This window comes from Callithrix jacchus, chromosome 14 (assembly GCF_049354715.1).
Source record: "Callithrix jacchus isolate 240 chromosome 14, calJac240_pri, whole genome shotgun sequence".
In the NCBI taxonomy this organism is placed as follows: Eukaryota; Metazoa; Chordata; class Mammalia; order Primates; family Cebidae; genus Callithrix; species Callithrix jacchus.
Window position 1 is genome coordinate 44,244,641 of NC_133515.1, and position 14,542 is coordinate 44,259,182.

General features: G+C 42.8%; 1 protein-coding gene across 20 annotated transcripts in view; it reads left to right on the top strand.

The window, feature by feature from the left end:
• The first annotated feature begins 10,380 nt into the window (after nucleotides 1-10,380).
• AAK1 (AP2 associated kinase 1) overlaps nucleotides 10,381-14,542 on the top strand; it is a 177,402-nt gene continuing 173,240 nt past the window's right edge. For 18 of the 20 annotated variants that reach the window (XM_035272368.3, XM_054244864.2, XM_035272372.3 and 15 more), the window contains exons 1-2: nucleotides 10,603-10,771; nucleotides 11,072-11,462. In XM_035272368.3, the coding sequence (XP_035128259.1) occupies nucleotides 11,300-11,462 (163 nt within the window). In that variant the 5' untranslated portion in view covers nucleotides 10,603-10,771; nucleotides 11,072-11,299. The other 2 variants (XM_054244862.2, XM_078349150.1) reach the window with 1 other exon arrangement.

Consider the following 14,542-nt stretch of genomic DNA (forward strand, 5'->3'; position numbering starts at 1 on the left):
GTACCACAACACTTGACTAATTTTTGTATTTCTAGTAGACACAGGGCTTCACCATGTTGGTCAGGCTGGTCTCGAACTCCTGACCTCAAGTGATCTGCCTGCCTCAGCCTCCCAAAGTGCTGGGATTACAGGTGTGGGCCATGGCACCTGGCCAACATAGCATTACTTTAGAGGTGCAGTCACAGAAACCTATCCAAGAAATCTATCTGTGTTCAAGGGGAAAAGACATAGATGCCATCTCTTGATTGAGGTGGGGGGTGGGATTTTTGGAAGTGCACATGGGATTGAACATATTGTTGCAGCCAGTTTTGAAAAATACGGTCTGCCGCAGGAAGTTTAATTCAATTTGTTCAATTAATAACTATTGTATACCGTCAATAGTAATACTTACTGATACCTACTCTATGCAAGAATCTAACTGATAGGGCTGTTGTGAGGATTAACTGAATGATACCATATATGTAAAGCACCTAGAATAGTGACTGGCACATAGTAAGTAAATGTTAGGTGTACTCTACAGTTAAGGAAAATTAGGAAGCCGTAACTATAGTGTTAGCTTATTACCCTTCCCCACCATTCAATTTTCAGTTGTTCCTTCTGCTATTCACTTAAAAACAAACAGAAGCTTTCTTGGTTTATGTCCTTGTTTTGGTGGAAAAGATTTCATCTTCTGAAAGCTTCTTAAGAAAATGTACATGGAAGATAAATATTTTGAAATTGTATGTGTCTGAAATACGTTTAACCCCATAATTTACTACTAATTTGGATGGGTATGAGAATCTATGTTGGAAGTAATTTTTCCTCAGATTTTAAAGACATCATTCCATTGTCTTTCAGTTTCATGCATTGCTACTGAGAAATCAGATGCCATTCTGATTCTGGATCCCTTATGTGAAACCTCATGTCCTCCTGGGCGCTTGAAAGATCTTCCTTATGTCCTCAGTCTTCTGAAGTTTTGTCACGCTGTGCCTTGGTGTGGTTCTGGTTTTGTCCATTGCACTCTGCTTAGTGAGCACTTTCAGCGTGGAACCTCATGCTCTTTAGTTCACAAAATATACAATTGAATCATTTAATTAATTTCTGCCCCTGTTTCCCAGATGTCCAGGGCTGGCTTTCTAATTTTCTTATCCTTTCTTATTTTTTTCCCTTCTTTTGGCCTTTTGGCTATACATTCTTTAGGATATTTTCTAACTTTATTTTCTTAGCATTTTACTGAGTTTCATTTTTGCTATCATATTTTTAATTTAAAAGAACTCTATTTGATTCTCTGATTGTTAATTTTTAAGAGATGTTTTAAATTATTATTATTGACACAGGGTCTTACTATGTCTCCCAGGTCTTGCTAGAGTGCAGTGGCATGGCAGTTCACAGGCATGATAAATAACAGCACACTACAACCTCAAACTGGGCTCAAGAGATCCTCCCACCTCGGCCTGTGGAGAAGCAGGGACTACAGTCTTATGTCACCATGCCCAGCATTTCTGTTTTATCTGATCTTTCTCAGAGAAGCTCAATAGTAGATTTCTCAAAAGTTTTCTTCTCCCCATATTGTCTTTTTCTTCTTTGTTTCATTTTTCCTGTTGGTGTGTTTTGGGTTCTATCTTTATTGTCAGAACCTTTCTTTATATTGTGATAACCTTTGGCTCTCTGCTTTCTGCTCTTTTTAAAGTGTACCATATTTAGCAAAAAAAAAAAAAAAAAAAAAAAGGAAGAAAGAAGGAAAGGAAGGAAGGAAGGTAGATCAACAAACAGTTGGTTTAATAAAAACAAAATGGGAGAAAACAAAATATACAAAATTAGGAACAAGAAGTGGACACAATCACAAATACAGAGAATATTTTTACACTTATGAGAGACTGCAAAATATGAATGAATGAAAGTAAACCACTGATTCCCAATACTGTTTTATGTGTTGGGGTTACAATGGTTAAAGAGATAAAATCTATACCTTCTAATTTTAAATATATTTGTGTGATTACCTGATTAACATATATGTCCTAACCATCCTTCTGCTTCCATGGCCCCTCCCCTTGCCAGTTAAAGAAATCTATGATTTTTAAATAGGCAAATCTCGTGCCTATTTTTGTTTATAATTTTATCATTTTTATTCCCAGCATCTGACAGAGCTACTTTACACACAGTGAAAAAAACAAGTTGTAATAGACTATATTCTCTATCAACTAACATTACACATTCACACCCCTGAAAAAGGCAGAAAGGATATCCATGTACCTACCTGTTGATAGGGTTTACTTATAAGTAATGAAAGCAACTGAGGTTTATTTTTTTTCTGCTTTTAGATATTTCCAAATGTTACAGAATGATTATGTATTATCATAATCAGGAAAAAAAGTTTTAAAAACAACCATTCATGAAAAAAAAAGGTTAATATCAAACTGGAGAAAAAAAATTTTCCATTTATATAAAAATAGGTTTTAATTAATACAATTAATATATGCAGAATTGAACATCCAATCTCAGGTTGTCATTCAGACACTATCACATCACTCTAGTATAACTATTTGCATATCATTAATCACTCTCTGACTTTTTTTTTTTTTTTTTTGAGACGGAGTTTCGCTCTTGTTACCCAGGCTGGAGTGCAATGGCGCTATCTCGGCTCACTGGGTTCAGGCAATTCTCCTGCCTCAGCCTCCTGAGTAGCTGGGATTACAGGCACGTGCCACCATGCCCAGCTAATTTTTTGTATTTTTAGTAGAGACAGGGTTTCACCAGGTTGACCAGGATGGTCTCGATCTCTAAACCTCGTGATCCATCCGCCTCGGCCTCCCAAAGTGCTGGGATTACAGGCGTGAGCCACCACACTCTCTGACATTTTTCTTGACTTATTTATTGTGTTCTCTTTGCCCTGACCCCAACATCAGCTCTCCAGGAGGAGAAACTTTATCTTGTTTTGCACCATATTGCTTAGTACATGGTAGTTCATTACATACTGATTGAATAAAGAAGCACTCAAGTCAATTCTGAAAAAAAAGTTCCAATAGAAAAATGGAAAAGAATATGATTTAGAAATGAAGAAATATACACATCCAATAATTAATAGATTATAAACTCTGTAAAGGAAAACACATGTCGATTTTCTTTATAATATTTCCAGTGGCTAGCATTGTTTTAGCATATAATAGATGCTTAATAAACAACTGATGAATAAATAAATGAACATGAAAAATTGTTCAGTCTCACTAATTTAAACAATGATAACAATGAACACCATTCCTACCCACATAATGAAATGGATTTCTTTTTAAACTGTGCAAAGGTTGGCAAGGGTATGGATATACTTAGGATTTAATGCCTTCTTTTAAGATCAAAAGTTCTAGCCAGACACAATGGTTCACACCTGTAATCCCAACATTTTGGGAGGCTGAGGCAGGAGGACTGCTTGAGGCTGAGTGTTCAAGATCAGCCTAGGCAACATAGCAACACCCTGTCCCTACAAAAAAATTAAGGAATAATTAGCTGGGTGTGGTGCTGTGCACCAGTTACACAGGAAGCTGAGGTGGGTGGATCCCTTGATAGTTTCAGGTTATGATCCTGCCTCTGCATTCCAGCCTGGGTGACAGAGCAAGACCCTGTCTCAAAGAAAAAAGAAAAAAACAAAACAACCAAAACCTCCCTGAGGGCAAAGAGTGTAACTATTTTGTTTATTGTGATAAACTTTCTAAAGTCTAGCATATGGTGCTTAATAAATATTTGTTTGCTGGATCAGTGAGTGGATAACAAATAAATATCAATTTCCTTGAAGGTCCTTTGGCTCTCTAGCTGTAAAAACATTCATACCTTTGATCCAGTTATTTTAATAATGTGTAATAATGTGTAAAAATGTAGCTTTAGAAAGAAAATCAGGCTGGGCACAGTGATTCACGCCTGTAATCCTAGCATTTGGGAGGCCGAGGCAAGTGGATCACCTGATGTCAGGAGTTCAAGACCAGCCTGGCCAACATGGTGAAACCCAGTCTCCACAAAAATTAGTAGGGTATGATGGCAGGTGCCTGTAATCCCAGCTACTTGGGAGGCTGAGGGTGGCGAATTGCTTGAATCTGGGAGGTGGAGGTTGTAGTGAGTGGAGATCGTACCATTGTATTCCAGCCTGAGTGACAGAGTGAGAATCCATCTTAGAAAAAAAAAAGAAAGAAAATCAGGCCAGGCGCAGTGGCTCACACCTTTAATCTCAGCACTTTGGGAGCCTGATGAGTGTGGATTGCTTGAGTTCAGGAGTTCAAGACCAGCCTGGGCAACATGGTGAAACCCTGTCTCTACAAAAATACAAGAACAACAAAAGCCAGGTGTGGTCAACCTGCAGTCTTAGCTACTCAGAAGGCTAAGTTGAGAGGACTGCTTGAGCCTAGGAGGTTGAGGCTGCAGTGAGCTGAGATTGCACCACTGCACTCCAGCCTGGGCAACAGAGAGAGACCCTGTCTTGAAAAAAAAAAAAAAAAAAAGAAGAAGAAGAAAGAAAATCAAAGAAGCACACAAGAGAATATTCATTCTAATCATATATAAAAAGTAACATTTTAAAATAAAACATTTGACAGTAAAGCACTGATTTTTTTTTTTTTTTTTTTTTTTTTTTGAGACGGAGTTTCGTTCTTGTTACCCAGGCTGGAGTGCAATGGCGCAATCTCGGCTCACCGCAACCTCCGCCCCCTGGGTTCAGGCAATTCTCCTGCCTCAGCCTCCTGAGTAGCTGGGATTACAGGCACGCGCCACCATGCCCAGCTAATTTTTTGTAATTTTTAGTAGAGACGGGGTTTCACCATGTTGACCAGGATGGTCTCGATCTCTTGACCTCGTGATCCACCCGCCTCGGCCTCCCAAAGTGCTGGGATTACAGGCTTGAGCCACCGCGCCCGGCCAGCACTGATTATTAAGCAGCCACTAAAAGAATGTTTTTAGAGAATATACAATGAAATAGGAAACCATTAAATGAAAAAAATATTAAATATATAATGTGATTTCTTACTAATATAGTAAGAAATGTACTTATATATGGGAAAATGCTAAAAGGAAATTGATCAAAATGTCATAGCAGTTATTGCTGAGTGGTAGAATTATAGCTGATTTTTATTTTCTCCTATCTACTTTCTTCAATGAGCATATAATTACTTTCCTAAACAAAATCCAAAACCAAAACCAAGTGGAAAATAAGAAAACAAGGCTCAGTTTAAAAAGGAAAATTAAAAGTTTTTTTTTTAATCAAGAAATGATTTTTTTTTTTTTTTGAAATAGAGTCTTACTCTGTCTCCCAGGATGGAGTGCAGCAGTGTGATCTTGGCTCACTGCAACCTCTGCCTCCCAGGTTCAAGCAATTCTTGTGCCTCAGCCTCCCAAGTAGCTGGGATTACAGGTGCATGACACCATGCCTGGCTAATTTTTGTATTTTTAGTAGAGATGGGGTTTCACCATATTGGCCAGGCTGGTGTCAAACTCCTGACCTCAAGTGATCCACTGGCCTCGGCCTCCCAAAGTGCTGGGATTACAGGCGTGAGCCACTGCCCCTGGCCAAGAAATGCCATTTTTAAAGAAAGAACATGGTTCTTAAAAGTTTGCTTCAGCTAGTCTCAAACTTGAATGTGTATTAGAATTACCTGGATGGTTTGTGAACAGAAACTGCTGCTTCTGTTTCTCCCTCTTATTCAGTAGGTTTGGATGGGGCCCTAAAATTTGCATTTCTAACAAGTTCCACTTCGCTAAAAGACAGTAACATAGAAAGCCTACACGGTATAATGAAAATGATGTGGGTTTTGAGGTCAGTTTTGGCTCTGCCCTTTTCTAGCTGTTTTGTAGCAACAGTTGACAGACTAACCCTGCTCAGCCTGTTTCCACACTGATAAAAGTAAGGCACACCTCATAGATGTATTGTGAAGGTTAAATGGTATGACTAAATACTGAATATAGTGCTTGACTTAGTTAAGGATATCAATTAATGGTGGTCTCCTTCCCTTTGATTTCCTCAAAGATACAGCACACTTTTGCTATAATTGGGTTTGTGGTGGCATGACTTAGCTGTACCACAGGTCAAATAATTTCCTTCAAACCTAACAAACCATACGGTTCATTAGCTACTAACAAAATCTTCATTGTACATCTATAAAATTGGGAATAATAGTATTAACAGTATTTTCTTTGATAAAATAGATAACACTGTCTACTTTGTAGGCATGCAACCATGAAGATTAAATAAAATAATATCAGCTTGGCAGGCTGGCTCACACCTGTAATCTCAGCACTTCAGGAGGCCAAGGTGGGAGGATCACCTGAGCGTAGGAGTTTGAGGCCAGCTTGGGCAACAAAATGAGACCCCATCTCTATTTTTTATATAATTATTTTAAAAATAAAAATAGGCTGGGCATGGTGGCTCATGCCTGTAATCCCAGCACTTTGGGAGGCCGAAGTGGTTGGATCTCCTGAGCTCAGGAGTTTGAGACCACCCTGGGCAACATGGTAAAACCCTGTCTCCACTGAAATACAAAAAATTAGCCAGGCATGGTGGCGTGCACCTGTAGTCCCAGCTACTCAGGAGGCTGAGGCATGAGAATCTCTTGTGCAGAGGTTGCAGGAAGCTGAGGTCACACCACTGCAATACATCTTGGGCTACAAAGTGAGACTCTGTCTCAAAATAAATAAGTAAAATAAAACAAAAATATAACAATGAAACAAGGTAATATGTTAGGTTTTTAATTCAGTAACTGGCATATAGAAGATACACAGTGTTAACTGAAGAATCCCAAGGTTTATACATTTGGAGAGGAGAGCTTTATTTCCTTTCTTTTCTTTTTCTTTCTTTCTTTTTTTTTTTTTTGAGATGGAGTTTTGCTCGTGTTGCCCAGGCTGGAGTACAATGGCGCAATCTTGGCTCACCACAACCTCCACTTCCTGGGTTCAAGCAATTCTCCTGCCTCAGCTTCCTGAATAGCTGGGGTTACAGGAGCCTGCAACAACACCTGGCTAATTTTGTATTTTTAGTAGAGATGGTGTTTCCTCCATGTTGGTCAGGCTGGTCTTGAACTCCCAACCTCAGGTGATCCACCCACCTTGGCCTCCCAAAGTGCTGGGATTACAGGCATGAGTCACTGTGCCTGGCCGAGTTTTATTTTTTATAAAGGATTGCAGCCTGCAGGTTGGTGATCCTGACAGGCTGGGAAGTGTAGACTCTGGCAGAGGCTGAAAGCAGGCATTTAGAGGGAGGAAAGAGTTGAATGGGAATTTATGCCAAATGAGTTGGCTAAGAATGCATATTTAAGAAGTTATTTGATTATTCACAAAGTGGAGGGGCAGTACATGGATGCATAGTTAGTAAACTGTGCATGTTACATATGTCTTATGTTCTCTTTGGGGTGGAGATTTAACATTTAAATGTATTACAATTACACGAAGCAGAGGACATGAAGGCACTCAGTGCACAGCCTCTGAAAAACCAGCCAGAACCCATCTGTGGTTGATGGTCTCTTACAAGGATGTTACTGAAATCAGTCTCTTGTCCAATCAAAGCGGTAGTTATGGCTTGTGGAACAGGGGTTGGGGGGATACAGTTAGTTAGCTGGCATCTGGTGGTCAGTGAGATATCATTGTTTCAATATTGCTCATCTCTAGGCCAGTGTCTAGCTACCAGAGAAAAAGAAAAACATACTCTTTAAGTGTAGGGATGTGTGACTTAATCCTTGCCTGACATAGCCTTAGGTCTTGTTTATAATTTGGCATCTTATTGCCACAAAGAGTCTGTTCCTTCAGTGTTATAATGGCTATTGTAACAATAGCAAATGCCCGTTTCTGTCCCACTCCCTTTGAGTATTTATCCATAGTATCTTCCACATTTAGTTCAAAACTCATCCATGATACTTCAGTCTTTCCACCTTAATCAGATAGCTCTCTTTTGTGTCACATTTAATTTCAAGTCAGCTATTTACGTTATTTAAGTACTGGTAAGAACACACTCTACGTAAACTATTATACTGGATGCTCAAGGAGATAAGTAGAAGACCGTTCTCTAGCTTTGATGTATTTGGTTGAGACATCAAATACATTAAAAGTTGAATAGGAGTGCAGAGTGGGACAAATTATACAGAAAGTAATTGTGATACTTTTGAGATGATAGTGGCTGATCTGTTCATTATTTTGAACTCAGGAACTAAAAAACCAGTAAGAGGTGTAAGAGCTCTAGTTTTATAGCTGAGAAAATAAGCCCAGTGACATAAGAGGTCTAGGGTCCCAGCTATGAAGTGGCAGAGGTTTCCTGTCTCCTGGTCCTATGCTGCTTGTGCATAGGTTTCTAATTACTCTCAAGTCTTTTAATCAGTTAATGTTTGCTCTCTCTAAGCAGACAGTTTAGAATAGCCAGGTAAGAAGTGGGTTCTGAAGCTAAAATGTTTGGGTTTGAATCTTGGCTTTGCTATTTACCATGTGACTTTGGGCAAGTCACTAATCTGATTTATTTACCCACCTATGAGTATTTTTATTCATTTTATTTCATGGGATTGTTGTGAGCATTACATACTTAACATGTACAAAGCATGAAAAACTGGATTTGTCATTATAATTGCTATTAGTCTGTGAGGGAATGGAGGGCAAGGAATCTAATCATCTATTTTTTGTTTGTTTTTTAAACCTCTTCCCTCAGATTCTGATCAGAGCATTTACGTGGATGGTCAATAAGTGCATGTTAGCTACCTTCAGCTTATTGGGAGTTTTTATATCACTGAATTAAGACTGGAGATTTGTGTAAGCCTGGCCTACTCTGGTACCAGGAAAGTCTAGAAAAGTAAAAATTGAGATAGCACTAGATTGATTTTAGGACCTAGCAGAGCTTTTTCTTTAAAAAAAAAAAAAAAAAAAGAAAGAAAGAAAGTCAGTGAAGACAAATAGGTGCTGAGAAAGATGGGGGTCAACCAGTCTAATTCCAAATGAGCTTTCTCATCTATTTTAAGATCTGTTTCAAACTTCCTTAGACAGAAATCTGGCCTTTTAAGGAAAGTGCAGAGAACATGCCTTCCTGGGTTTAGTTTGAGGGAATAGGTGCTGCATTTCACCCTGGAGGTGGCTGCACGAATTTGCGAACTGAGTTGACAGCACTGACTCTCCGGAAGAAACGATGCTATCTCTACCCAGGGAGTTTAATTACAATGGCACTACTTGAAACAGCAGCAGCAGCAGCAGCAACAACAACAACAACACAGGCCACTGTTAGCCCAGTCACAGCTCAGCTCAATATTCAGATTCGAGAAAGCATTTTTTTCCCTGGGGCACCCTTCTCTACTCAAATGCCCGCCGGAAAAAATTCTGCGACAAGCACTGGGAGTGGGAAGAGCGGGTGGAGATGAATAATAGCCCATATTCAGGGGTTAGAAAAATCATATTAATAAATAATAGGTTTTTTGTTTGTTTTTGTCAGAGACTTGCCACTACCTTCTGCATCATCCATCAGGAAATCTAGGGTTGGAAAAGTGTACCAACTGGCCTTCCAAATCGTCTGCATTTGGCAGATGCAAATCACACAGTTCTCCCCTACCCTCAGCACTTAAAACGGTATCAAGGAAACATAAGCATCAATGGAAGAATCTTGAAGTGAAAAATAAATAACTGATCAGTTTAGGGTTAGCGTTCTTGTGTGCAAGAGGGTTAGTGAAGGTCAGGCTATGGGGCGCACCCACAGCGTCAGCAAAGGAGGAAGAATTAAGGGGCAGCATGGGCTGAAGAGCCCCAGAGTTTGGGATCAAGCCAACCGGCTGGGTCTTTGGTATCCTAGGATCTCCTCTGCAGACAATCCTTGGCAGTCTCTCGGTTTGAATCTCGCCTGTACATTTCCAGACGAGACAGTCTTATTGAGCGTTCTCAGGGCGCCTAGCTCAGAGCTGACCGCAGAGCCGGCTCTCGATAACATCTAGAAGCAAAAGCAGCTTTTGAGGTTAGGGGCGGAAGGGCATCGGTTTTACTTATTTTAAGGCTGGCGCTCTAGTGCTGCCGGATCCAACTGCCAGCACAATGTTCCTGATCACTTCTCGTCTCCATTTCAGCCGACCCGCTCGGGGCTAAGCGGTTAAGCCGCGTCCTTCAGGTGTCAGTCTCAATCCATTCGGAAACCACAACCTCCAGAATCCCTTGTGCTAGGAGGCCAGGCCGCAAATAAGATGGCTCCAGGAGTGTGGAACATACAGCAGGGGGAAACCTCGTCGTTGGTAGTTTCTTCACGGGATGTGTTTAAGTTGCCGAGTCCCCACATACGCGCCACCCCACAAACCTCTTTCGAGGCCGTAAAGGCCACCGCTGCCGCCTTGCCCGCTCTTCCAGGAGCATGCTGGGAGTTGTAGTCCAGCAGCCGGACTGCGCCGAGCTACCTTTCCCAGCTTGCCCTGCGGCTCGGGCGATATCGACAGTTTTTTCCAGAACTCTCTCTGCACTGAGAACCCCTTCCCCCGAGTCCCTTTCTCGCCGTCGACTCCTTCTCATCTGTGGCGACAGAACAGCGGTTGCAGGAGAGGGCTCCGTCCCTCGCCGCGCCGCCCGGAGTGGCACTTCCGGCGGCGGTTCACTTCCTGGTTGGGTGGATGGAGCCGGGCGGGAGCGCGCGCGGGGGAGGGGCGGGTCAGTCTCCGCCCGGCGCTCCCGGGATCAGCTGGCTGGCGGGCGGGCGGGCGCCGAGCGCGGCCCTGGCTCTCGCTGCAGCGCCGCCTCCTCTTTGCGTCGCAGGCCGGCCCGGCGGCCGTGACAATGTCGCGGGGCTGGTAGCTGGGCGCCGGCCGCCGAGCCGTCTCAAGTGGGTGCTGCCAGGATGCCGCCTCGAGGGGCGGCGGGGAGACCCGGGAGGAGCGGGAGGCAGTGCCCGGGAGGGTCAGCGCTGCCGGTGCAGCTCGGATCCCTCCTTTCTCCGAGCTCCCGGATCGGGGGTCCTGGGTTCTGGGGCCGGGGTCGCGTTTTCAGCCCCAGGGTTTTTCTCGCCAGGAAAATACATGAAGCGTTTCCCCGGGATGATGGCTTTTGCTCCCCCTAGGACTCAGCGGTTGAATTTATAAGTGTGTTACTGATTCATCCTCTCTCTCTTCCTCTGTCATCACAGGTTTAAACTTACACGAATCGCTCTCTGGAGGAGGAGGGGACCCGCCGCGCGATTGACACGCATATTCCTATAGGCATCCTCCCTCAGCCCCCACCCCCACGGCCGGATTCGGGTGGCTCCTCTCCGAGCTGAAATCCGAGAAGAAATCCTTGGATCTCTTTTCTTAAAAAAAAAAAAAAAAAATCTAGAAACCATCGGTATTTTGCTTTGCTGCTTCCTTTTCGCAAGATGAAGAAGTTTTTCGACTCCCGGCGAGAGCAGGGCGGCTCTGGCCTGGGCTCCGGCTCCAGCGGAGGAGGGGGCAGCACCTCAGGCCTGGGCAGTGGCTACATCGGAAGAGTCTTTGGCATCGGGCGACAGCAGGTCACAGTGGACGAGGTGTTGGCGGAAGGTACGGCGGGGCTCAATGCGCCGTAAATTAAAATCTTATGCTGATGCGGCAAGACTGTGGTTTCTAGTTGTTGCATGTATGAATGGGCTTTGACCAGTTGACCCCCCCTTCCCCCTTCACTTACCCCGTGAGTCATTGTCCTTGAGAGATTTAAAATTGAGATTTGAAAGTGACTGGGCTTATGGGGGTGTGGGGAGGTTGCCGAAATTGTTTACCTTAGTGGCCTTTTATTTTTATTTTTTTAATATTAAGAAGCCGAATTTTGAGGATCACACAAGAAAACGTATGTGTGAAAGTGTAAAGCTTTATGCCAAAAGCAGGGTGATGGGCTTGTCATCCTCCTAAAACTCAAAATCTTGATGTGAAGGCTGAAGGGTGGGGATGGGGGGACTTTTAAGAAGAGAGGGTTTTCTCCTTCTCCTACCCAACTTTCCCACTCCATGAGCAGGCATTGGAAGGAAGAGAGGATTTTCGGAGAATGTGACTGTGTTTTTCCAAGGGGCCCTTGGTGGATTTCACTAGGTTTGTTTCCTGACCCAACTGTAATTAGGTCCCCAGAATATAGCAAAGATAACAGAAATTATATAAAACTAATGTGGTTATTTTGAACTCAGTCTAGCAGACCCTTCTTCCCCTTGCTTTAGGTTTTGTTTTTGTGTTTTTAACCAAAAGAAAAATTACTTGAGAGTAACTCTGATTTTGTTTTTTTCGCTATCAGGGAAGATGTTATTTAGATCTGCTTCGTAAATTTCCTCTGTGTTTCATCTGTTTATCTATGCTCATGTAGATATACATCTTTATTCCCTCAGGCTTTTGGGAAATGTTTGCATATCTCTTGGTAACCTTAACCTCGACCTTCATAATTATGCCAGACCCATACTTTTCACAGCCCATTGCCTGCCTAGTGTGCTTTTATTTTTAATAAAAGCAGCAATTTCCTTGGCATAAAGCAATTCAGACTAATTGGATGGGCCAACCTGCTGTAGGTTGTGTTATAGACTGAGAGGGGTTGGATGGAGGTAGGGAGAGGTCTCTATTACTGCAACATGGTGGTGGTAGGGAACAGTTTTATTAGCAAGGGAAGAGAGAAAGCTAAGAGGTATCTTTAAAAAGGGGCCTTTTGCAAGCTAAAGTTGAAGCAAGGGTCCTGACCTGGCCCTGGGAAATGCTTGTCATGATGAGTACTGCCGGCTGGTGGGTGGGTTTGGAAGAGGAAGAAGCTGTGTTTGGCTCTCAGCTTGTGTAAGCGCTGGATTCAGCAGGGCCCAGTTTTCTGGGAAGAGGGTTGAACCCTGTACTTTAAAAACACGATTAAAAAAAAAAAAAACGTCTGACAGTTAATGTCCTTGTGAAATTATTGCTCTTCCATTCTCAATACTGCTCTAGCTGGGCTTTATCTGGGGCCTGAGTCACTGTCCCTTTGGATCTTTCCTGTGGACCTTGGTGCAGGCTGGGAGATGCTTCTGTGCCCGCTGCCAGATCCGCACCCTTGAGTCTGATCTGTCTCTTTCATCCCTGTGCCAAAGCCCTTGACTACAGTGGGGTGGAGAAATGGTGAAAAGGAGGGTGTGTCAGAGAAATCGAAGAAATGAGGGGCAACAGAGCACTTTTTCTCCCCTCATAGCCCATGAGCATTTTGTTCAGCTAGGATGTTGTCTCATCACGGATGATGCTGCCCTAAGCAGTTCATGTTCTCCAAGCGTGAGAAGAGTGATCAGGAGGAGAAAAGGCAAAATTGGTCTTTGTTACCTAGGCTGCCTTCCTCTTCCCTGGGATTCATCTTCGAGAACTGTGCATCATGTATTGTGATATTTTTACATGGAATTTAGGACTTGTAGCTCTGTATTTATTCATTCAGCAGTTTATGGAGTGCCTGTGAAGTGCCAGGTGCTGTGCTAGGCTCTGGGGGTATGCTGTTAAACTAGATGCCGGCCTTTACCAACTGCTTTAGAGATGGAAAATAGCCTGTTATAGTGGATTGATAAGTGCCATCATAGGGGTATACTTAGGGTGTAGTGGCCCCCAATTTTAGGGAGCCCAGGTTTGTTTTCTGGAGAAAGTAACTGAAGAGTGTGTAGAAGTTAGTATGGTGGCAGCATGGGCGAAGACAGAGAAGCAATAGAGAATATCGTGTAGACCCAGGGCTGGCTATGCTGCCCTTTTTGTGTTCTTTGGCTTTAGTTGTGTTTGAATTTGTGGCTCCTAGAAGTGTGTAAATATGTAGGAACCAGTATACAAAGTATTTATGTAGCACCTACCGAGTCCAAAGACCCTATGAAGTTCTGAGAGGGATGAGGGAGGTCTAGAGTGTGATTGACATCTGCCTTTAAGGATCTGCCAGTGAATTTGGAAGGTGAGGGGTATATTCATACATACAGTAGTATGCTTACCAGCTACTGTAGAGTCAGAGAGATCTAGGTTCGCATTCTGGATCTCTTCTTTACTAGCTGTGGAACTGTAGGCAAGACATTCCAAACCACTCTTGAATCTCTGTTTCCCTGTGGTAGTGGTTCTCAAAGTGGAGCATCTTTATCACCTGTGAGCTTGTTGGAAATGGAGATTCTCAGGCCTCACTACATGGGCTGTGGGTGTGGGGCTTAACAAGTTCCTGGAGAGATTCTGATGCAAGGTCAAGTTTGAAAGCCACTGCCTAATGGACTGGTCATGAAGATTAAATGAGGCAATATATATAAAGTAATTAACATTTTCAGGTGTTCAATAAATGGTAGCCATTACTTACCAGCAATGTTATATATCATATATATATATATATATATATATATGGAGAGAGAGTGTGTGTGAGTGTGTGTGTGTTAAAGGGGAGTGGGAGCATTGTGAAAGCCAGTTGAGTTACAGCAATCTGAAGCAATTCCTTTCCCCCATTGTTAGGGGACAGAGCCAGATGTTCTTTGCAGAGTCCTCACCAGCTCCTTTAAGGGCCAACAGATGTTTTGGGTAGCCATGCTGCTTCCCTGGACTCTCTTCTCTGTGAGTCCCCAAATGCTGACCTATCTACATTTCCAACCAGAGTTGTCGAAGGACCATGGGAGTTGTACACTGTGTGCCCAGAGCGGTGGCCA